This window comes from Ursus maritimus, assembly GCF_017311325.1.
Source record: "Ursus maritimus isolate PB19 chromosome X unlocalized genomic scaffold, ASM1731132v1 scaffold_X1, whole genome shotgun sequence".
Lineage (NCBI taxonomy): Eukaryota > Metazoa > Chordata > Mammalia > Carnivora > Ursidae > Ursus > Ursus maritimus.
In genome coordinates, this window is record NW_024423319.1 from 72,384,345 (window position 1) to 72,408,154 (window position 23,810).

Genomic DNA, 23,810 nt, shown 5'->3' on the forward strand with positions numbered 1-23,810 from the left:
GGGGGGGGCAGGGAGGACTCCATGCACTCATCTTTTCCAGCATCCAGAACTGCGTTCCTTGACTGTGGCCTCTTCTTCCATCTTCAAAGCCAGTGACATAGCATCTTGCTTCCGTTCTCATATTGCTTTGTTTCTGTAGTCAAATCTCCTTCTCTCTTCTTCTTTTTCCTCTTATTTATAAAGAGACTAGTGGTTATTTAGGGCCCACCCAGATGATTCAGAATAATCTCCCCAACTCAAGATCCTTAATTTAATCATTGCTGCAAAGTTCCTTTTGCCATATAAGGTAACATTCATAGGTTCTAGGGATTAGGACCCTATATGTTTGGGGTCCATTATTCAGCCTACCACAGTAGATAAAAATTGATCAGGCTGTGCAATTAAGATTTGTGCATTTTGCTGTTTATAAATTATACCTCGGCCAAGAAAGGCACATACCCCTGGAAGAGAGATAATGATTTAAGTTCAATTAGAGTAATGAATTAAAGACCTATCGGATCTATTTTCTTCCTGCTGAGAGGACCATGGATCTGAGCTGAAAGAGGGTATACACTTTAAGCGTGGGTCTGAAGACAAAAACGGGCTGAAGGCTAGTCCAAAAGTACATTGATTCTGAAATCTTGGCTTCCCACAGACACCAACCTTGGCAAGTACATAACTCTTTCCTGTATGTCCAGCATTAGTTTCAGTCCCACTATAGTCCCTGAAGAGTCTGGGCTTCAAGCTCTATCTGAAAATCCCTGAGAAGGGCAGAGTAATAGCAACTAAAAGACAAGCTCCTGGGGTGTATATTAGCAAGGAATGGCAAAGGCTAACACAGTTAGCTGTACAAAAGGAATACAGGACAGCTGCCCAGCAGCCACAGTAGGGAGCAGGACGTAGGAAAGGCCCAGCCCTCTCAGCCACAGCCATGGCCATCCTTTGAGGAATGGACACCCTGTTGTGGCAGGTTGAGGGCAGGCATCTGTGGATAGATACTAAAGACCAGCCAGCTCTATGAGGGGTTGGAGGCAGGGTAGGGTCCTGTATCCCCAGAGTTTGGAGGTTCTGTCTCTATGTTCTCTACATCCACAAAGCCTGGACCTGGGCCTTGTGAGAAGGACAGCCAAGAAAGGAAGATTATTTTTGTTGTTGCCATTGTGGGGGTCCTGGCAGCTGTTGGACAGAAATATCTCTAATTCCACGAGTGGTCATATGAGGCAAGGGAAGCTGCTTAGAGCCTGTAGCATGGACTTAGTTTCAGGGATTGGGGAGAGTAAAAAACTGGGTGGGAAGATTTACTCCAGATGGGAGTGATACAGATGTCAATTGCCTATTCCCTCCACATGCAGCATCCCTGCAGGAGAACCTGCCCCTGGGCCAAGAATCCTTTGTTACCTTCCTCTCCATCAAGAAACGTTCAAGACATGTGCACACACAGCTCAACACACTTAGCCTCCACTCCCTAGTCACCACCCCCACTTAGAGGAGATTGACTCCTGCTGTGCACATAAGCTGGGATAATCAGGGTTTCTAAACAGTAGGCTTCAAGAGTCCCAAGTCCCCGTGTGATGGGGGACTGGGGAAGGCGTATTCTTTCCCATACCCTTGGCTTTTGTGTGTCCTGTAATAGCTGATCAAGAAATATAGAAACACTAGAGTGTGACACAAGGCTCTCCTTTCAGGACCACAAAGGCCCATACTTTTTTTTTCCCAAAGACTTTATTTTGTGTGTGTGTGTGTGTGTGTGTGTGTGAGAGAGAGAGAGAGAGAGAGAGAGAGAGGAAGGCAGAGAGAGAGAGTGCGCATGAGCAGGGGGAGGGGCAGAAGGAGAAGCAGACTCCCCGCTGAGCAGGAAGCCTGATGCGGACTATATCCCAGGATCCTGGGATCATGACCGGAGCAGAAGGCAGATGCTTAACCACTGAGCCACCCAGGCGCCCACAAAGGCCCATACTTTGAGCCCTCCTATTTCTATCCCTCACCATGCTTTTCCTTTAATGTCTCTGACTTCCCTTTGATCCTAGTCCTTAGGTTCAAGGCCTCATAACCCTGTAGTTCCCCTTCTCAAGCTCCCCTGACTTTAACACCATCAGATTCAACCCTCTACCCCCACCCTGTCCCAGCAGCAAGAACCTGCTAATCCTTAGCCACTAATCTTTTAGCCTTTAATCTGCTTTCCAAACTCTTGGCACCTGAGCTATTTATAAAGCAGTGTTTTATGCCCCCCAGCTCCATTCTTCTTCCCTGACCCCCACCAGTCTAAACATTCAAAGGACCTTAAGTATAAGAGGCTGGGGAGGCGAGCATAGCAACCAGAGCTGGAGACGGATGTGAGCTTCATCTCTCTCCCCAGGTAATAGTCCAAAGTCCTCTATTTCTAGCCCATAGTAGGTCCCATATCCCTTTCCTTTAGCATCCCCATGAATATATCAAGGAGCACTTGAGGGCACTTTTCTTGACACAGCCAGCAGGTACTCGGGCTGAGAGACCCTGTGAGAGACCTCTGGAAGCTCACCAAAGCTCACCCCTCAGGCCAGACCTGATATGCATCAAAGAGAAGCACTAGACAGACGTCTCCCTCTCTCTAAGGGTCCCTACTCCAAGGTCTAGCACCTGGGGACACAGATGGGGATAAGAATGGGAAAATCGGGGGAAGACGAAACGAGGGATGAATAGATTCAAGGAAGGCTTTCGACCTCCATAGAGGTTTCTGCCACCAGCAACCAAGAGCATGAGGACACCAACCCATTCTCTCCCACACTTTTCTCCTCTTTTAGCTGAGAGTTAAGGCCACCATGAAGTGAACTCAGGCTCAGAATCCACTGTAGGAGCAAATGGACAGAATCCATTTTTTCTTCATTCATTCATTCATGTGTCTAACAAACATGTCTTGACACCTACTGTGTGCCAGGTGATGTCCAGCCTCATCCAGTCCAATTTTCCTCAAATTGTCTGGATGGAGGCTTCTCTCTAGCCCCCTTCCAGACAAGTTCCTTCTCTGTGAAGGTGCTCAAGAATGCCCCAGCTATTCCAGGAAGCCATACCCTTTCTGGAGAATAGATAGTATGGTTAGTCGACAATTTGTAAAAATAGGGGTTTTTTTTCACCCTGTCTGGGATGGGTGAGAGTATGACTGAATAAGTAACCTTGGCAGGAGGGAGAATATAAGGCACTTGACGGTGGTGAGGTGTCTATTTAAGGAGGAAAGGTTACACCACACTAGGTGTGTCTGGATTGTATCCCAGAGTGGGGCAAGGAGAATAGGGACCAAATGACTGAGCCTTCTTCCTTCTTTCCTTCTTCTCAGAAAAGGCTCACCATCAACTCCATGGCCAACATCTCAAGGTAAGTAAGAACTCCTTCTAATTCTCTGAATCTGTGACTTGTCCCCTACCCCAAACGCAAGTACTTGCCTTTGGGGTAGAGGAGTTTCCAACATTTCCTCAACTTGTAACTTGAACTCTACTCCAATTACCTCCTCCACCTTTGCACCATTTCGTGCTCCTTGGGCCTCTTCTCCTAATCCGAGGAATATTTCCTTTTTTCCCCCACTTCCCTTCCTTTCCTCTCCCTTCTTTTCCTCTTCCCTTCTTTCCTGATGACCCTCCCTATTTTCTTTGTGATTTTCTCTTTATAGGGTGTATAAGAAGACCTGCTCCAATGGGAAGGTGAGAGAACCTGGCCTAGCTGGGCAAATGAGAGGGCAAAAGGGATAGGTGGGTACTTCCTTCAAGGTCTTAAGGGTTTGCGTTGGGGGCTTCAGGGGAACCCATTCAAAGGTGATTATGAGACTAACATGTGAGGTTGTTCCACAACAGCTTTCCATCTACCTGGGGAAACGGGACTTCGTGGACCATGTGGACATGGTGGATCCCATTGGTCAGTGAGTCCAAAAAGGGAAAGAGCCTGGGGAGAAGGGAATGGGAGCCAGGAACTAAAAGAAAGCCAAGAAAGGAACATGAAGGAGAGGAGGCCAATTAAAGGGAAAAAGGGAAGAACTATTTCAGAGATCGACTTCTGTTTCATAGGCTAAGGATTTTTCCTGGCCACGGTGCCATCTCTCCCTCTCTACACAGATGGTGTGGTCCTGGTTGACCCTGATTACTTAAAAGATCGAAAGAGTAAGTAAAAATTCTCTTGGCCTTTGTATGTGCCAGGGACCCCAAACTGAAATGTCACACATGCCCGAAAAGTAACCTGAATGAGTAGAGTTGACGAGTGGACCAGAGGGGTATAAGAAAATCAAAAAGTGGTGGGAACTGAATGCCTTGTCTGGTGGGGGCAAACAACCGGGAATTTTAGCCGAGTGTGGTCAAATTTTCCGGTTGTTGGAAAGGAACTGGAAATGAAGCTCAGAATAAGACCTTCAGAGACCCAAATTCTAAAAGGGTTATGATACCTCTTCCCCAAATAATATTCAACATAGATATATTTCTAAAATATAAATGAAATTATTTCAAAAGTATACAAAATTTATATGTGTGCTGGAATTAAAATAGTTTCTTTCTAAAATTTCTGACTTTCTTTATTATTTTTGGTGGTCCTCTTGCTTTGTTGCTAAACTGAACATGGGCTTAGACTGGCTATGGAAAGATCCAGTATTCCAGAAATCCATATTTTCATGCAAATTTCCTGATCTTCAAATGTTGGCAGCTAACTAAAAGATTTTTTAAGGCCTGGATAGATCAAAAAACATTTATTTTTCCTTAGGCTGGATGTGACCCTCAGACTGCCATTTTGCAATCTCTGGTATATATGTTTCCACCTCTCCTTCTGTGCAGGGAAACCCCCTATCTTTTTTTGTGGTGGGGTGGGGGAATCCCAGGTAAAGAAACAAAGAAAACAATAGCTCCACCAAGTCAGAACAAGAGACATTACTCTGGCCACAACACCATAGAAATATACGCTGAAATATTTTTGCACTGCTTTTTAAAAATTTTTTTTATTCTGTGATTCAGTAAGTTTGAAAATTGGGTTTGACTCGAAAAAGACTCAGAACAAATTGATGAATACCAGTCCAAACATAACCTTTAGGTACTGTGAGATACAATAACCTTAGTATTTCTGATTAAACAGTGTGGATAAGCAGTACAGCCAGTTTTAAATATCAGAGGAATTCTGGGGGATAGCCAGTAAATTAACCAACTTAAAACTCTCAATTATTCTGTACTCTAAAAAAAAAAAAATCCTAAATCTTTTTTTCACAGTCCTACAAAATCTTCAGAATAACCTTCAGAATAACCTACAGAAAGAAATATTTAGTTTAGAACATGCATGTTGATCCAGAAGTAAAATGTCTTTTTCCTTTTATTTGAATCTTTTTTATGCCCTTTAGTAGAATTTTTTATTATTATTCATTTAAGTTGTGTCTATTTCGTAAGTTTCCTCCTTGTTTCTTTTATATGTTTTGTTACTTTTATGCAGATGATTTTATTTGCAAGATTTTCTAATATTTTTTCTATCAAGTTTCATTTGTTGATATAAAACATGCTTATACTATACTACTGAGTGATAAAGGCCAGTTGTAGGGCAGTATAGATGCATCGTTTAACAAAAATCTATCTGGGATCTCTCTGTATTGTTTCTTAACTGTATGTGAATCTACAATGATCTCAAAATAAAAAGTTCACTTTTAAAAAGGCAATGTCACAAATATCTAAGGTAGCCTTATGTTTAATTAGAGATCCGAAGCGGGGAAGCAAGTGCAAGAGATAATAACAGCAGTTTTCTCTGCAATATGATGTATGATGGCAGAGCTCTGATTTATTTTTTGTTTGTATTTTCTGGTTTTCACACAATTAAGATGTACTGTTTGTCTAACAGACACAAATCTAAATCAATAACTTTAGAATAGATGGTGAATTTTTAAAAATGAAAACGAGCTAATTTCTAGCACACGAAAAGGATGATCCTAATCTGCTGAAGACCCAGGAAGTGGTGGGGGTGGGGGTGGGGGAGGTGATGCCCTCCCCACCTGCAAACAGGGGGTTGTGCCAGAATAATCCACCTGTTTGCCACCCTCACCTCAGGGGCTACTACGTATCCCTCTGCCTCATCCCTCCTGATCTTTTTCTGTCTTATTCCTCGTCTCTTTCATTTCTTCCCCCCCATGTTTCCTTCCAGCTACCTCTTTTCCTCTCCTTCTCACCTTCTCTGTCTTTTCCTTTCTTTTTTCCTTTTCCTTTTCTTTCTCTCTCTCTTCTCCCTCCTTAATTGGCCATAATTGAAAGCCAAGGGGAATTTATTTGTCACATCTTCTGAAAATTGTGAAGTTTGTCTCCACTGTAGACAAATTAGAAAGTACAGATGAAGGAGAAAGAGGCTTGCAATCCTATCACTCAAAGATAATCACTTAATAATATTTTAGTTCATATGTATTCATATTTTCAGTGCAAAATAGCTATATTTTTATTTAAATGCAATATCATAAATAGTATTTTCTAATCTTTTTCACCTATGTTAATATATAGAAATCTATGCATTTTTCAGGTGCCTAGTAGTATACCACATGGGGGTACCATAATATATTTAGCCAATCTTCAATCAGACATTTTTTGCTATTATAAACAAAGCTGTGAAGTGCATACATGTGTGTGTATGTATACACACACACACACACACACACACAATCTTTCCTACTTGTCCAATTATTTCTTTAGACTAAATGCCTAGAGAAGAAATGAATGTCCAGGGGCCCTTGGGTGGCTCAGCCGGTTAAGTATCTGCCTTTGGCTTGCGTCATGATCCCAGAGTCCTGGGATAGAGCCTTATCTCTCTCTCTTTCTCTGTCAAATAAATAAATAAATAAATAAATAAATAAATAAAAGAAATGAATGGCCAAAGGGCATTCACACATTTTTTTAAAGACTTTATTTATTTGTCAGAGACAGAGAGGGAGAGAGACAGAGACCACAAGCAGGGGAGCCGCAGGCAGAGAGAGAAGCAGGCTCCCCACTGAGCAAGGAGCCTGATGCAGAACTCGATCCCAGGACCCCTGGATCATTACCTGAGCCAAAGGCAGATGCTTAACTGACTGAGCCACCCAGGCATCCCACATTCACACATTTTTAAAGCTTTCTATTTTTGCCAAACTGCCCTCCAAAATGATTGAACCGATTGACTCTCCCTCCAGCAGTATATGGGGCCGTCCATTACCCCAGTCCTTATAAATACTACCATTATCATTATTCTCAGTCTTCATTGTATCTTTTGAATATAGATTCACTTTCCTTCTTCTTAATTTTAAAAGCAGGTATTCTGGCTGGTCGATATTTTGATCTCTTAAAAATATTAAATTAAGTTGCTTTCTCCTAGTGTGTGGCTGTCAGTACTTTTCTTGTGGGTCAGTGCTCCTGATAGAATTAAGATTCTCCTTCTTTCTTATCACCCCTGTTCTACCTCTTTCCTTCCGTCAATCTCTGTCACTCTGTCCTTGGACAGGTAGCCCTCTGCACCCCATCCCACATTCCACTAGTTCACTGAAGTGGCTTTCTATTTGCCCCTAATCTTAGGTACCAGCTGTGTAAGTGTGAGTGCAATTATAATTATCTGATTTCTGCCAATATTCCCATGATCGTCATCATCATTCACATCTATAATTACAGTTTCCAAAGGGATTTCTTATACCCTCATGACTCTTATGACTTAGGCTGGGCATATGGAAGTCTGGGCTTTGGAGTCACACAGGCCTGGGTTGAAACCCTGGGCTGTCACTTAACAGTTCTGAGCTCATTTTCTCTACCTATAAAGTGGAGATGATAATACTTCAGAAGAGGGGCGCCTGGCTGGCTCAGTCAGTAGAGTGTGTGACTCTTGACTTCGGGGTCGTGATTTTAAGCCCTGCATCGGATGTAAAAATTATTTACGAACATGAAATATTTTAAAAATAATAATGATACTTCAGAGGATTGTTGTGAAGTCTAAATAACATATGTAGAACTCCTATTATTGACAGGTGAATTAACTGAGGCTCAGAGAACTCGAGGGATTCGTATAAGTCATCTTCAAGCCCAGGTAGTCTGACCCTAGGGAATTATGTAATAAATACCCTGTACCCACCACCTAGCTTTAAAAAGAACTACAGAAACAAACTGTTCTCCCATGTGTCCTTTCCTAATCCCATCCCCCTCCTCCTACCCTCCTTCTCTCCTGGCCTCCAGCCCAGGGAACCACTATCCCGCATTTGGTGTTTATTATTCCTGTGCTGTTTCTATACTTCTACTGCATATTCATGTATCTGTGAATAACCCTAACATTGTTCTATATGCTTTTAAACTTTTTATGCATGGTATCAGATTGTGCATATCATTCTGAAGCTAGTTTTTTTTTACTCAATAGTTTGAGACTTAACCGTGTTCATACATGGAGCTCTAGTTCATTTAACCTCAGCTTAGCATTCTATTATATGAATATACCATAACTATATTACCCATTCTTTCACTGATATTGAAATTATTTCTAATTTTATGCTATGACAAATGTAATATCGATGCAATGGACATTCTCATATGTATCTCCTCATAAACATGAGCAAGAGTTCCTCTAAATTCTTCTTAGGTCATAATATATGAGCAGATTGAGTTTTACTGGATAGTGCCAAACAGTTCTCCAAAGTGGCTATCCTCATGTACACTCCCACTTCACCAACACCTAGTATTGTCAGACTTTTAAATTTTTTGACAATCTGGTGTGTGTGAAATGTTATCTCATTGTGGTTTTAATCTGCATTTATCTGATTACTAATGAGACTGGACATGTTTTCATATCTTTTTTTAAGATTTATTACTTATTTTAGACAGAGTGTGCAGGGGGGAGGGGCAGAGGGAGAGGGAAAGAGAATCTCGAGCAGACTCCGCACCAAGTGCAGAGCCCAACACGGGGCTTGATCCCACGACTCTGGGATCACAACCTGAGCTGAAACCAGGAGTCAGATGCTTAACCAGCTGCGCCACCCAGGAGCCCCAACATGTTTTCATATGTCATTGGCCATTCTATTTTGTGTTTCTGCGAAGAGCCTCGTCATACTCTTTGCACACTTTTATATTGGGATTTTTAAATTGTTGATTTGCAGGAGTTCTTTATATATCACAAATGTGAAGCTTTTTTGTTGAAGTATAGTTGACACACAACGTTCATTTGTTTCAGGTTAGGAAGGCTAAAGTTTTGTTTGCTATGCATGGTGCAAATATTTTCTCCCAGGTTTTTGCTTGTTTCGTTGTTTATAAAGATTCCTAACGTAATGAAGTTTAAAATTTTACTGTAATCTAATTTATTAATCCTTTCCTTCATGGCCACATGGTTTCAATCATATTACCTTGTCTCTCCGTGTCTTCCTCCGAGCCATCTAAGAACTTCCTTTCTTCCTCGGGCACGACAGGTCACTCTCTTCCTCCTTTGCCTGCAGTGTTTGTCACGTTGACATGTGCCTTCCGCTATGGCCACGATGACTTGGATGTGATCGGTCTGACGTTCCGCAAAGATCTGTATGTACAGGTGCGGCAAGTGTTCCCACCTGAGTCCACCAGCCCCCAAGGGCCCCTCACCATCCTACAGGAGCGACTGCTGCAAAAGCTGGGGGACAATGCCCACCCCTTTACCCTGCAGGTACTGACCCCCCCAGTCCTGGGCAAGGTTTCCAGGGGAAATTAAGAGGGGAAGCTAAAGAGGGAAAAAAAAGGAAGGGGGGCCCTATTTCTGCTGTTTGCTGATCTCTTTCTGATCCCCCAGATGGCTGTTAACCTTCCCTGTTCGGTGACACTGCAGCCAGGGCCTGAAGATGCAGGAAAGGTGAGGTCTGGATTCTGAGAAAGAGGGAGAAATAGTGCCAGGAAGAGGGACGGAGGGACAAAGGGACAAGACTGGAGTAACGGACAGCTCAGAGATGGGGTCAGGCATTTCCTTAGAGACCCAAGAGGAAAGGATAGTTGGAAAATTAGTTCTCTTTGCCCCTGCCCCCTTTGCAGGCCTGTGGGATTGACTTTGAAGTGAAGAGTTTCTGTGCTGAAAACCTGGAGGAGAAAATCTCCAAGAGGTAGCCATCGGTCCTCTCCCAAATACCTGCCTCCAGACTGTGCTAGGAAACAGATCTTGATCTCAGGACAGAAAGAGCCCTACTTCTAACTTCCACAGTGCAGTCACCGCCGACTCAGAGGTCCAGCTCTGATTCCCCTCCGGCTTCTCTTCCTTGCTCCAGGGCAATCAGCCAACTTCTCTGGAAAGGGCCAAAAAAATAAATATTTCGGCTTTGCCAGCCCTATAGTTTCAGTTGCAACTACTCAACTCTGCCATTGTAGTGCGAAAGCAGCCAGAGACAGTATGTAAATGAATGAGCTGGGCTGTCTTCCAATACAACTTTATTTATAGACACTAAAATTTGAATTTTATATAATTTCCACATGTCATGAAATATTATCGTTCTTTGACTTTTTTCAACCATTTAAAAAATGCAATAACCGTTCTCAACTTCTGGGCCATCTAAAAACAGGCAGCAGGCCAGATTTGGCCAGTGAGCCATCGTTCGCCGACCCATGGCCTAGATACCTCCGTTGAGGGTCTAGAGGAATTCTCTGGGGGGAGGCTTTACCCCCACCTCCACCCACCCCCACCCCAAGCAAGGACCAGGCCATGGGGTTGTCATGGAAATGGTCTGTGAGTCCCCAAGGAGATGTTCTGGCTAACCTCTTGGCCTCTACTCAGAGACTCTGTGCGGCTGGTGGTTCGGAAAATACAGTTTGCACCCCCGGAGCCAGGCCCTGGCCCCTGTGCCGAGACTACCCGCCGCTTCCTTCTGTCAGCTCAGCCCCTACAGCTGCAGGCCTGGATGGACAGGGAGGTTTGTGACCCCCACTTCCTGACCCCTTACCCTGGAACCCCTCTGAAACCCTGATTCTTCACGACTTCCAACTTGGGTAGACAGGGACAGAAGCCAGGGTGGCAACAGTGTTAAGGAAACAGGAATTCTAGGTCTTGATCTGGGGTTTCTCCCTACAACCTCGTGATGAGCCTCTCCCCCCTGCTTCAGGTTCACTACCACGGCAAACCCATCTCTGTCAATGTTTCTATCAACAACTCCACCAACAAGGTCATCAAAAAAATCAAGATTTCAGGTGAGCTTCTTTTCCTATTCCCCTTGTACCTGGTCCCTAATCTGCTGGTCATTTTCCAAATCTCTGCCCCACTTACCCAGTCTGCATTCATCTACACCTTCCCTCTAATGCAGGCTTATCAAAATGCCTATCTTTGTCCACAAGCACATCTTAGTGCATCATGCACAGTGTACCCATGTATAAGGTCACATCTGAGGGCAGTGAGTTGGGGTCTTGAGGATGACTGTCTGATTATAATCATGTGCTTTTCCTGGCTGTTCAGTGGACCAGATCACAGACGTTGTCCTGTATTCCTTAGACAAGTACACCAAGACCGTGTTCATTCAGGAGTTCACGTGAGCTGGCACTGGGGCTCAGAGAGCCAAGGGGTGGGTTGGTGGGAAAAGGGTCAGGGACTGGAGGCAAAGGAGGGGGTTGGGGAAAGAAGGAAGAGGGTAAGAACCCAGGACTGAGGAAGGTCAAGGTGAGGGCTGATGTAGAGAAAGGGAGGGATTCCTGGGAGAACTAGAGGGTGGATACACACAAGAGGACCATCAAAATGCTGAGAGAGGTCAGGGGCATAAAGATTTCCCACCAGAGTGAATTGTCCCCACTCTCCACAGTCGGACATGCCTGCTTTCCAGTAGGTTTGTGGAATTGTGCAAGATAGTCTTGGGAATGAAAGGACACTTAACTGGCAAGCCTCGCCTAAGTTCTTCTCTTCTCCTTTTGAAGGGAGACTATAGCTGCTAACTCCAGCTTCTCTAAGAGCTTCGCAGTAACCCCGCTCCTGGCTGCCAACTGCCAGAAACAGGGCCTGGCGCTGGATGGCAAACTCAAGCATGGTGATACCAATCTGGCCTCTAGCACAATGTAAGCTCACATGTGACGCCCAACCTCCATTTTCTATCCCCTTACCCATTCTGCATGCTATGTATACAGCTCTGAGCTCTCACCTGTAAGGAAGCCTACCTATTTTTTTTTAAATGTCCCTAGTCCAGTGTTCAGAGACCCCTGCAGGCCTGAGGGCCAACACAGGAGGCTAAATAATGCCCATGGGACCAATGCCCAGGCTTAGGTCACAGGCAGCAAGAAAGCAAAAAGCAGTGAGGAAAATTCCCTGTGTTGTATATTGCTCAGCTCACAAAGGTCATGTGTGTGTGTATATATATACACACATGTGTATACATGCATATATATACATACTATATCTTTATAAGAATCACATTAAAGTCAGCTGGATATGTGCTCTTATTCCATTTTACACTTAAGGACCCAGAGAGATGAAGGAACTGGTCCAAGCCCGCGTCGCTAGTAAGTGGCAGAGGTGGAAAACGTTCTACCATATGCTGTCTGGCTCTAACACTGTGATCTCTAGAGTAGCTGCTCTCTAGCAAAGACAGAAATGGAGTGAAAAGACTAGGAGATGAGAAATGGAGGAGGAGGAGGAGGACCAAAAAAAGGAGAATGATATAATAGGAATTGATAGAATTCTATCCAGTCATTCATTTGGCCCTATGTCTTTGGAGGCCCTAGTGCTAGATGTGTCTCCCACCAAAAGCCATCTGCCACCACCTGATGAGTGCTAATTGCCCCCTGTCCTTCTCCGTGCCTTATCAATCTTGTGGCTATAGATTGTTATTGCTAGAAAGACCCTTAGAAATCGTCCAAAGAGCATTATTTTATAGATAAAGGATCAGTATTCCAGATTCATGAAGAGACTTTCCTCCCAATATCATACAGTTTTCTGTGTCTTATTTTCCAGTCAGTGAGTTTTCATGGAGCACCTGTTACATGCTCATTCCTGCGCTTAGCAATGTGGGAGGATACAAGGAAGTTTTAGACAGTCTTGGCCTTCAGTCAATGTATGGCCTAGGTGGGGAACAAAGAGGAACTCAAATGTAATCTAAAGGTTAAACGTTTATACATGTGGTTCAGGTTAGAAATTCAATAGAAGTTAAAAGAAGCTGGCATAGCTGGAGAGGGCTTCCTGGAGGTGACAGAATGAGATAGATCTTGAGACACGCGTAGGATCTGGATAGCAACAGAACAAGAAAAGAGCATTCCAAATTGGGAGCATAGTATGGGCAAAGGCCGGAAGGTGGGAATCCGCATGGCATGTTCTGAGCATAGAGAGAGGATGGGTCTGCTTAGGTTGTATCTCAGGTGTTAGGGAGTTAGGGCAGAAGAGGTTCGAGAGGCTGGGTGGGGCCAGCCAAGCCTCGTAGTTCTATCCAGAGAGGTAGGCTCTTGAGCAGAGGGTGACATGGTAAAACTGGACTTTAGGAAGAGAAATGTGATTCCAATGACTAGGAGAGATGAGAGCATGGAAGGCCTGTTAGAAAAGGTGCACAGGAAGGGACTGAGGGACTTAATGAATTAATCCCCCCACCCTCCAACAAACAATGACTGCATACTACCACCTCCAGTCTTCAACCTGGAATGAACAAGGAGCTCCTGGGGATCCTGGTGTCCTACAAAGTGAGAGTCAACCTGATGGTGTCTGGTGGAGGGTGAGTGAGGGTTCAGGGTCTGTCTGGGCAGGGGCTGGGGAGCCACTTTTGTTTTCTCCCTTCGTTGGACTGACCCAATCGAGCTGTTCGCCACCCCTTCTCCCGGACCAGTTTCCCAAACCTGTGAGCTCAGTGGGCAAGCCACCTTCCCTTCCAGAAACCTATTCTGTGGCCGAGTTGGCCTTATGATCCCTTATCCCCTAGTAAAACTAGGTTGCCACTTTCTATTTCCAGCTGCTAATTTTACGGTGTCATTCTACCCTCAGCATCCTAGGTGACCTGATAGCCAGGTAAGAGATGCTAGGGGGAAGCTGTGGGGGGAGGGGAAGGGGCCAGAAGGGGAGGGAGAGGAGATAAGGGGACTGAAAGAGCACCAAAGGAGAGTCTGAGGACATCCCAGGACCAGAAAACTGAGGGGGTGAGGTTCAGGGAGTGGCCTGGGTGGGAGATGTGTGACTCTCCCTTGGAATCCTTGCAGCGATGTTGGTGTGGAGCTGCCCCTGATCCTGATGCATCCAAAGCCATCACATGGTGAGTGACCAGGTGGGACTGATAGGAACAGTGGGCCTGAGTGTTGGGGACCAAGCAGTTCTGATCTCAGGAATCAAGGACTGGCAGTTTGGGTAGAGAATGTATAGCAATAGGCAGGTTGGGTTCCTAGGTCTTCAGGGTGTGTGTGTGTGTGTGTGTGTGTGTGTGTGTTGGGGGAGGGGAGGGAGGAGAGGGTTAAAAAGAGAGGGGGAAGAGAAACAAGGCATATCTTCCTGGAACTGAAGAGCCCTGCATCAGCTTCGCCTCCGTTTTCCCCTCCCTCTCCATGCTTGCTACAGAGGCTGCTAGGTAAGGAAATGTGAGGCCTGGAAGCCCCATCCCCCTTTCCCCATTGCCACCCTCCATTTTATGACGAAGGAAATGTTAAAAAGCTTCCCTGGAGTGTTGCTTTCAATACTGTGCTGTGGAAACATATGGTTTAGCTTCGTGTCATAGTTCAGTGCTTTTCGGAGGCCCTCCACCCCCTGCTCTTCTCAGAATCCTTCCCCCTCAGCCCTGCCATTTTTCTTTTTCCTTCCCCGGGGTAGCTACCTAGAGGGGGAAGATCTGAGTTGGAAGCAGAAAAGGGGTCACTTTTCTGGGACCACAGGAAGGGAGTGAACGTGGACGATGCCCAGAAAGTTGTTCCTAACCCTGCATTCCCCTCTGCTGCTTTGCAAGCTCTGAGGACATAGTCATTGAGGAGTTTACTCGGCAGGAGCAGCGCGGGGAAGACAGCCAGGAGGCCATGGCGGCGGAGGGGGAGGAGGGAAGCTAAGCACCTCGCCTGGTGCTTCTGTGCGGGAGCCCCCACTGTAGCGCTCTAATAAAGCAGCTTGTCCAAGACGTGCCTGGCAATCTCTTTGCAATTTCCTTCTCCGGGAGGGTGATGGCACCAGAGAACAGCACCGTCTGCCCTTGTCAGTGATGACTCTGTAGCATGTGCTTTTTCCCTGAACAACCTCTGACTTCCCTCTGAGCCCTGCCTATCCCGGCCCTCACCCTCCCGCTGCAGCACCCCCATCGCCCCACAACCAGGATCACCCCACCAACGCAGGCAGGGCCTGAGGGGGCGTGGCCGTGCGCCCAGGCCCGGGGCAGCGTGCAAGGTGATGAGCGGNNNAGAGGGACAGAAAGCACCATCCACCTGCCGCGACATACACCCTTGCACGGAGGGCCCACGGCGAGGCCAGAGACTTCTGGAAACCATTGAGACGGTCTCTGCACAAATCCAACTCACGTGCCTGGGAGAGCAGAGCAGGGAGGGGGGTATCTGGGTGGGGCTTTGGAGATAGGGAGGTGTGCCAGGTATGGTGTGGAGTGCCCGCCGGCAGAGTGGGGGGGGGCATCAATTTCCTCCTCCTAGCTTGGGCTGATGGTTGGCCTACTTACCCACCTCACAGTGGGGAGGGCAGCCCTCCTCACCAGCTTCCTGTACTAGACCTTCCAGCGCCTGCCAGTTGAGAGCCCACCACCAAGGCATCACACAGTACATTTTTGCCCCCTCCTCAGCCAACTCCCCTAGGGATTCTTCTCAAAGTTATCTATTGTAAGCTTTGAGAAGTGGAGCCAGGACAACCTGCTCAAGGGCCACTCCCCTCTTCTGGTTCTAAGACTGCCTAGTACTGGAAGTAGAGGAGGGGTGCAGAGTATGTGACTCGGGTGCAGGTGATCATTGGAATTGACCAGATCACGTACTTGGGAAGGCCAAATACTGAGTGTTTACTCTCATATCACTAACCCTATACCTCAGCCCCTTAGGCCTATTCATTAATGGTAGGGTAGCACCATCTTGGATTATCTGTGGATAAGGCAGGGGAAGAAAAATATGGAGCCTCCCCAAATGACCAAACCCTGCTTTGTTTCTTGTTTTCTCTGCCCCCATCTAATCTCCACCTGTAACACAAAGTCCAAGAGGCTTTACATCCTTAAGACGGCTGCTCTGTAGGGTCTTACTCATTCAAAACGGTATATTGAGATTGGATCTGTCCTAGGATGGTAGGCTGCTTGGTTTGTGGCCGTAGCAGCCACTTTTCAGAGACACGGTGTCCTTCTTTTTGGTTTGCCTTTTAAGTTCTAACCTTTAAAAGGTACATTTCTTTCCCTTCTAAACATTTTCTTATGCAGGTTCAGCTGCAGCTATGGGACACAGCTGGCCAGGAGTGTGCTTTTGCAGCCTAAGTTTCTAGCTACACACGTGATTCAACTATTGCAGTGGCTGGTCTGACGTCACAAGTGGGTGTTATGTCATGTTTTATTTCAAAAGGGGATTGAGGAAAACAATAGGGAGGTTGGTAAGACTAGCAGAGAGGAAGGACGGGTACATTATTCTCTCTAAACCTCTACTAAATGTTTCAACTCTCCACAACATTCTCTTGTAGACATCAATGCTTTCAAGGAGACACATTAAGTGGGTAGATGTAGGAGCAGAAAGAGGTGATACCGTGTTAGTGTGTAACAGTACTGATCTGAACAAAAGGTAAGGTATACCCACATCTTCTGGCACACCTAGAGCTCAGTCCCTATGGGGAGCGTCTATTGTGTTGTGTTTACATGGGAGGAGCTTGCCAGTCTCAGGAAACAGAAAGGTGATGTGTTCAAGGCTTCTACGGTTTGTATCCTGGGGAGGCATCATTACATCTCAAAAGAATCCGTCCCTATTCACTCTGAGTTACCATTTACCACTATCTGGTCCCTTATATCATTTCTCATTTGTGCAGACAAGTCTCTGCAGATGACAGGGAAGAAACATCCGGAGACCTCAATGTGATGTTTGAAACCAGTGCCCAAACTGGTTACAATGTGAAATATGTAATACCCATTTCTCTTTATGACACTTCTGTTGCACTCTTGTCTCTAGCTACCCCCACTGCTTACTCTTTTGGATAACCTTGGCTTGTCCTATCTTGGCGTGGGTACAAGGTTCATTTCCCCATCATGCAGTACAAAGGCCCAGAGTTGTCTCTGAACCTGGACACACACACACACACACACACACACACACACACACACACACAGCTATTCCAGCACATAGCTTCTGCCCTTCCATTCAGAATTCATTTCCACTGAAGAGGAGTATCCTTTCTCCCAGCTTTGCTGGGCTAGGGAGTGTAATGCAGAGAAGGCAGACTTCCTTTGCTGAGGTGATGGCCAGGCCTGACTGATATTTAAGGGAAATGGGACTAACCTCAGCCAACAGTAGCTCCCTGGTCTGCCTTCAGGCAAAAGAGAGAAGATCAGAATTCTTCTGTGTTTCCTAGAAGCTGCTCCCCTAGTAGAGATTTAACCCCATCTACATCCCTTGTACCTTAACACACTTCAGAGGTTGAAATCCGACTGGAGCCTTCCGCAGAGTCAGGCATCAAAAGCCATTGTTCCTGTTGATAACTTGGTCTCTGTCTAACTTGATGAATTTATTCCATTTGGGCTTCCGAGTAATCCATCTCCCCCACCCTCAGATTTAAGATTTAAATACTCAGCTACTGGGGGGCACCGGGGTGGCTCAGTCAGTTAAGTGTCTGCCTTTGGCTCGGGTCATGGTCCCAGGGTCCTGGGATCAAGCCCCACGTCAGGGTACCTGCTCAGTCGGGGGGGCTCTGCTTCTCCTTTGCCCTCTGCCTTTCCTCCCTGCTTGTGTTTTCTCTCTCTCAAATAAATAAAAAAAATCTTTATAAATAAATAAACACACACACACTTGGCTACTTACTTACTAAGCTTTCATATGATTTCTGAACTTAGGAGTCAAACAGAACCCCCGAGGGGCACCCGGCTGGCTCAGTCGGTGGAGCATGTGGCTCTTAATGCCAGGGTCGCCGAGTTCCAGCCCCACGATGGGTGTGGAGCGTACCTAAAATAAAAAAAAATCTTAAACAGAACCCCTGAAAATGCTATCGTTCTTTCTCAACTGTGTCTCGCAGCTGTGGGGTGGAAAGTTCTTGCGGGGCCCAGGAATCCCACCTTACCTTCTCTGACTGCTAAAAGCCATCTATAGGGGATGCAGTCCTCACAGCAGCTGGGATACCTCAAAGGCAGACACAGTTCATTCCCCAGGTTTTCTTAGCTACACCCTCAATAAACGACTGGTCCTTTTGCCTCAGCCTGTTATTGCATGTCTCCTCCAGGCTATGCTTGGACCTTTCCAATGCAAATGAATCATGCTGGGGTCCCAACAAAGAACCATTCCAGGTACCTCAAAGTGAGAACCAATTTAGGGCAGGAGGCTTTTTGCCTATTAGGCCCATGGGACTTTTTACCTTGTTTACCACACTTCTTAGATGAGCTGTTTTAAAACCTGTTAACTGCAGGCAGAGTCTTGGACCTCAACATTCAATAGACTCAGCCAATATACCTTTGGGCAAGAATCTCAGCCTGCAGTTTTCCAGATGGCCACTGGGAGGCAGCATAGCAAACAGGAGGATAGAATGGGAGCGGGATTTCCCAGGAAGCCGACGACCTCCAGCTCTGCTCACAAGGATGTTGCTACCTGACTAGAGCGCATAGCAAAGTTGAGATGGGATTTATAGAGAGAGCCAGAACTTCCTCATAGCGATATACTATTTAGAACTGCTTCCCATATTTGAAGACTTTTTAAAAAATTCAGATTCCCAGGTTCCACCTCAGAACAACAGAATCACTCTCCAAGGGCAGGGCCTGGAAATATATATTTAAGCTTCCCCGGATTCTTTCAAGGTAAACTGGGGACTTTCACCATGGGGGCACTTCACCCCATACCTCATTAGAAACCTTTCTACTCTGAATGGGTATTTTAAAGATGCCAATGGAAATGGAATAAGGTTTGGCCTGGAATCGCTAACAGTGGACTGGTAACCAAGGTGGTGGCAGGTTATCTAGGGCCTGAGGTGGAGAGAAGGGGGAAGCCAACAGTACCACTAAGCCTGCAAGCTGGAAATTGGGAACCAATTTCTTACTGCTGTCCCTGAAAGGAATGCATCCAGACCTCTCCATTTAGTTCCAGATCTAAGAATCTGGGGAAGAAAACAATTATATTAATACCACCTCCCTGCAAAGATGTCCAAAGCTCATGAGGGAAGGGACACTGTCTTCCCCAGTACCCCCTCACCTGATACCATTTCTCAGTTACACTGAAGGTAAGGTTCCCGGGCCTCCCCGAGGGGCCGGCCGGACAGAGTGCGAGGGAAAGGTAGTGTTGCTCGTACTTCCACTGGCTCCTTTTGGGAAGAGCTTTTATTTTTGTCTCAATAGCATTTAAAACCCAGTCAGTATCATCCAAAAGTCACACCAACATTTCCTCAGCATTGCCTTTTACTTTTGGGGGGAGAGGAGAGAAGGAGGGAGGGAGGATAAAACAGTCCCAGGGAGTCTCTGGAGTGTAGGAGACTGGTAGTGCAATGATGGGATGAGATGGAAGGCCCCCAGGATCCTTTTCGCTATTGATTTCTAGACTCTAATGAACAGGATGTGACACGTGTGGCTGTCTAGCACGTGGTAGTCAATAAATGTCAGCGGTCTTTTCTAGCCGGGCTCTCCACAGGCTATACCTAGATTAGCATCATCCTTCCCATGTCAGGGAATGAAGCTCACCCCCAGAACGAGGGAACGTGAAGTGCAGCACAGTTTGGGTAATGCAGTTGGCTAGCTGGCTCTCGGTGGCAGGGCCTCACCATGTTCTCATCCTCTCCACTCTGCTCTGCCAGGGTGGGGCTGAGAGTAGAGTTTCCCAAGAGGCTTCCCTGAGGCCTAACCAGCTTGTCCTAGAAGATTCTCTGTGGAGGGCTACGGGCTGCAACTCTCTAGTGTACAGTCCTCTCTTTTTGACGATGATAATCTGGGGAAAAGGAGAAAAGAAAAGGAAGACAAGAACGGGTTACTTTCAGGCCTGCGCTCCCAATTCCCCAGCCCCAACTTGCGGGGTGGGGGGGCTTCAGTAATCAGTACTTAAAAAAAGGGTTCCTACCCAGGGTAAATGAAAAAGAGAGTGGCACTTACTGTAGGGAAAGAAGCGAACACGCATACTTATTTCGCGGGCTGTCTTCAGAATCTCAACAGCCTGGAAGGAACACAGCAGCTTGTAGAAATGAAGATATGACCCAGGACAGTATCATAATAGGAGAAAAACAGTTTGCTACTTCAACCTTCGGGGTCACTACTAGCTGCTTCCTCCTGATGGACTTCCTCAGGGGAGACTCCTTCTTATGAAGTTACAGACTAGACTAATGCTGTCCAACCTTTCCTACCCGGGATGGCTTCTCACCTCGCCACAGCCCGGATACTGTGCTCACCTTGCTGTGCTCAATGTCTTGGAAATCCACATCATTCACAGCTAGGACTTGGTCCCCTTCCTGAAGTCCTGCCCGATGTGCATCCGAGTCGGGAATCACCTGTTGGTAAGGAGAGAATATATGAGATTGAGGCGAGAGAATTTCAAAGGCTGTAAGCAAAATTAAGCGCTACTCAAATGTAAGGTGCTAGCATTTGTGTGTGTGTGTGTGTGTGTGTGTGTGAGAGAGAGAGAGAGAGAGAGAGAGAGAGAGAGACAATGCAGGGAAACAGTTTGCCAGTGAGAAGTTTTAAATGGGAAAGGGTGTCCCCATGATGCCCCTTCTGTAGGTCTACTGAATCATTCTCTTCCCAGGCCTTTGGACACCAGGGTTCTGCAATCTGGTAATTTAACAAAGGGAACTAGCAACCCATATTGCCTACCTACCAGGCACACGTACCTTAGAGATAAAGATGCCTAGCTGGGAGGCCTTTCCTCCTCGGATATTAAATCCCAACTGTAAGACAAGAGCACAGAAGGGGGGCTCAATATAGATCACACATACAAGAACATCTAATAGCATCACTGTATGACAGCTTGGCTTATGTGTTCCTCAGAGAGAAGTCAGAAGTTGTGGAAGTGGTATCTCAGATTTTCTGCTCGTTAAAAAGTTTCCTTACCTCCCTACCCGCTTTAGACGGGATACCCATCTATCCCCCTAACCACTGCCAACTTCTGGGCCTGGTACAGACAAACCTGGCCTGGAATAAAATGCAGTTGTTCTGGGGCGCCTGGGTGGCTCAGTCGGTTAAGCATCTACCTTTGGCTCAGGTCATGATCTCAGGGTCCTGGGATCGAGTTCTGCATCGAGCTCCCTGCTCAGCGGGGAGCCTGCTTCCCCCTCTCCTTTTGCCCCCCCCACTCATATGTGCACACACTCTCTCTCTCTCAAATAAATAAAACCTAAAAAAAAGACAACTGTTCCATAAGCTCACCTGAGCTCCAGGGGGCTTCTTCAGTGTGACGATTCGGGGCAGAAACTGGGTCAACTCATTGTTGTAGTCTGGGTGATATACCCTCTGCAAGACACAGCAACCCCAGAAATCTTACTACCAGCCTTAGATTTTATACCCACCTTCATCAGGACTACAAATGCATTGCCTTGAAGTCAGGAAAAGCTGTGGTCATGGACTTAGCTGTAAGTAGAACAGATATCACCGTCCAAACGGGTAGATGGATAGCATGGGGAAATGGTAGCAGCCCAGCAGCTCCCCACCTCTTTACCTTGAGAATAGAAACTAGGGCTCTAAATTTTCAGAATTCTCTGGTATGAATGGACTCTGGCAGGAGGATGGTTCAGAATCCAACTTCTGGGTCCCCTGGCTACAACAAAGGCTAGAATTCACTTTCTGTTGAGCTTTCTAACTCTGCCATCCTACCTTTCATATACCATCTCATGCCCACAGGGATAAATCCCCTACTTAAGCATTCCCACCTCATGAGGAGGAATCCATGCTGGGGGATTCTCATAGGCAGGCAGGAAAACCACCGGGTAGTCATCATAAGGAATCCGGCTGTCCATCTTCAGCAAGGCCCTGGAATGGAAGGAAGGGTGAATCAAAGCTAATAAAAAACGGTTCAAAAGGGTCAGCAGTCCAGCAAGTTTCAAAAAACAACCCCACCCCATCCCAAGACTGTCAGTCTATGGGCTCAGTCCACTTCCTGGTGACAAAGACTGAGAGAGACAAAGAAGAAAAACTATGGAAGAAAACAATTAACTTTGCTGAACATCTGGATGCCAAGCAACCTGTTACTCCATTAGAGATGATCTCCTATCTCACAACAATCCTGCAAAATAGATGTTACCGTCTTCATTCGAGAGAGGAGGAAATCAGGAGCGTCTAATTTTCGAAGTCCAAGGGAGGGTTGTTTCCAACTATCCATTGGGACTCGGGGCAAGGCACCGCCCCACATTCCCTAGATGTGATCAGGAATGGTGGGGCCCCCCTAGAACGACCCCTCCTTCACCGCCAGCCACCTTCCAGGTCCCCGCCCCGCATTCTGCTGGAGTCCCGCGCACAAACCGCGGTACATGCCATACCACTTCACCCACCTACAGGCCTCAGGATCCTCAGGCTCCGTTCACAGCCAATTCGGTCTGGAAACCGGAAGCGGATGCTCGGGTGGGTCGGAAAGGGCGGGCTCAGGGTGCGGCGCGCAGATCCTCCCCTTCCCAACGCGTCTTCCTGCGCGCGCCGACGTGCGTGCTCGGCCCGCAATCTGTCTGCGCTCCGATTGGCTGGCGCCTCAGGAACCGATTTGAAACTTGGCGGTTAAAGCTCCTGTTGGGACAGGGCGGCGGGAGACCGGGGAAGGGAGGTTTAGTTTGGTGAGTTAAGGGGGCACACCTTAGGATCTGCCTTTCCCGGTACGCTGGGGCTTTGGTTCTTTGTCGTCATCTCCGCGGGGGGCTTTCCTTTTCATTTCAGACTCCGCGTCGCCCTCTTCAGAGCGTGGGACTGTCCTGTCGTGGCCAAGTCTGAGGGACAGTGACTCTCCGGAGGCAGCGATCCCGCTGGGACGGGGAGGCTGCCACCGCTACTGCTGAGTTCCGTAAACCACCCCACCCTCCAAGGCGGGCCGGAACTCCCACCCCTCCCGACCTACCAAGATTCATCAGCAAGTAACTTTTTCCCTCCCCTCCCCTTCCCCGCAGAGACGGTGCTGCGGTAGGATCATGAAGGAAGAGGTGAAGGGAATTCCTGTAAGAGTGGCACTGCGATGTCGCCCTCTGGTCCCCAAAGAAATTAGTGAGGGCTGCCAGATGTGCCTTTCTTTCGTACCCGGGGAGCCTCAGGTGCGTAGGAGAGTCCTGGGCCTGCCTCTGAACAGCTGGGGCCAAAAGGCAGTGAGGGGCGTGGTCTCGCCTTTCATTTTTCTTACTCCTTGTCCCTTGCCTTCTCTAGGTGGTGGTTGGTAGTGACAAATCCTTTACCTACGATTTTGTGTTTGACCCCTCTACGGAACAGGAAGAAGTCTTCAATACAGCAGTAGCACCACTCATTAAAGGCATATTTAAAGGTAAGGCTGTTTAATTCTTCCACCGGTTCTCGAGCGTATATTTTGTGTCAGCCACTGTACGTGGGTGCTGCAAGTACAGGAATAGATGAAACATGAGTCCTGTCTTCAAAAAGCCCACAGCCTAGGAACTAATTCAATATCATTTGCGAAAGTCTGTACCCTTGATGCTAGTTTTATACTGTATTTGCTTTCTGTGGTTCCACCCATCTTTGACTTGTATATATATTTTTTTGCTTGTTTGTCCTGGAACTTCATTAGATTCTAAGCTCTTTCATGGGTGCTGAAGATGATCAGTTTGCCAACCTACTTCAGGCCCTGGTACTCTGAAGCCTGTTGAGGATACAGAGAAAAATTATATAGCTTCCGTGCCCTGGAGGAGTT

The 23,810-nt window shown here is 46.7% G+C and overlaps 3 protein-coding genes across 5 annotated transcripts in view; 2 read left to right on the forward strand and 1 right to left on the reverse strand.

Moving 5' to 3' along the window:
* Positions 1 to 3,310: 3,310 nt before the first annotated feature.
* Positions 3,311 to 14,905, forward strand: ARR3 (arrestin 3). Its single transcript, XM_040622856.1, has 16 exons — positions 3,311 to 3,327; positions 3,620 to 3,650; positions 3,801 to 3,861; positions 4,059 to 4,103; positions 9,386 to 9,585; positions 9,709 to 9,768; positions 9,945 to 10,012; positions 10,678 to 10,813; positions 11,003 to 11,087; positions 11,350 to 11,422; positions 11,802 to 11,939; positions 13,496 to 13,579; positions 13,846 to 13,869; positions 14,058 to 14,110; positions 14,410 to 14,419; positions 14,792 to 14,905. Exons 1-16 carry the CDS (start codon positions 3,311 to 3,313, stop codon positions 14,886 to 14,888), a joined length of 1,182 nt encoding a protein of 393 aa, XP_040478790.1. The 3' UTR covers positions 14,889 to 14,905.
* A 4,395-nt stretch (positions 14,906 to 19,300) lies between these two features.
* Positions 19,301 to 22,553, reverse strand: PDZD11 (PDZ domain containing 11). 3 transcript variants are annotated; one of them, XM_040630738.1, is made up of 7 exons: positions 22,462 to 22,553; positions 21,844 to 21,943; positions 21,344 to 21,427; positions 20,809 to 20,865; positions 20,371 to 20,469; positions 20,078 to 20,138; positions 19,301 to 19,916 (listed from the first exon to the last, which is right to left on the reverse strand). In XM_040630738.1, the coding sequence occupies exons 2-7, from the start codon at positions 21,928 to 21,930 to the stop codon at positions 19,882 to 19,884; spliced, it is 423 nt and encodes a 140-aa protein (XP_040486672.1). In that variant the 5' UTR covers positions 21,931 to 21,943; positions 22,462 to 22,553; the 3' UTR covers positions 19,301 to 19,881. The 3 variants fall into 3 exon arrangements, with proteins under 3 accessions (XP_040486672.1, XP_008710487.1, XP_008710488.1); XM_008712265.2 differs by lacking the exon at positions 20,078 to 20,138; XM_008712266.2 differs by lacking the exons at positions 20,078 to 20,138; positions 22,462 to 22,553 and adding an exon at positions 22,215 to 22,375.
* A 42-nt stretch (positions 22,554 to 22,595) lies between these two features.
* Positions 22,596 to 23,810, forward strand: part of KIF4A (kinesin family member 4A) — a 120,173-nt gene continuing 118,958 nt past the window's right edge. The window contains exons 1-4 of the mRNA XM_008712263.2: positions 22,596 to 22,737; positions 22,838 to 22,956; positions 23,065 to 23,205; positions 23,315 to 23,429. Coding sequence (XP_008710485.1) covers positions 23,086 to 23,205; positions 23,315 to 23,429 — 235 coding nt within the window. The 5' untranslated portion in view covers positions 22,596 to 22,737; positions 22,838 to 22,956; positions 23,065 to 23,085. The remainder of the gene's footprint in view (positions 22,738 to 22,837; positions 22,957 to 23,064; positions 23,206 to 23,314; positions 23,430 to 23,810) is intronic.

Bases quoted from the DNA above. Each gene is read 5' to 3' on its own strand.
- PDZD11 (XM_008712265.2), bottom strand. From the start codon at position 21,930: ATGGACAGCCGGATTCCTTATGATGACTACCCGGTGGTTTTCCTGCCT. The intron at 20,866-21,343 runs GTGAGCTTATGG...CTTGTCTTACAG, and splicing joins AGAAGCCCCCTGGAGCTCAG to TTGGGATTTAATATCCGAGG. The intron at 20,470-20,808 runs GTACGTGTGCCT...CCTTACCAACAG, and splicing joins TAGGCATCTTTATCTCTAAG to GTGATTCCCGACTCGGATGC.
- ARR3 (XM_040622856.1), top strand. The intron at 11,088-11,349 runs GTGAGCTTCTTT...CTGGCTGTTCAG, and splicing joins CAAAAAAATCAAGATTTCAG to TGGACCAGATCACAGACGTT. The intron at 11,423-11,801 runs GTGAGCTGGCAC...CTCCTTTTGAAG, and splicing joins GTGTTCATTCAGGAGTTCAC to GGAGACTATAGCTGCTAACT.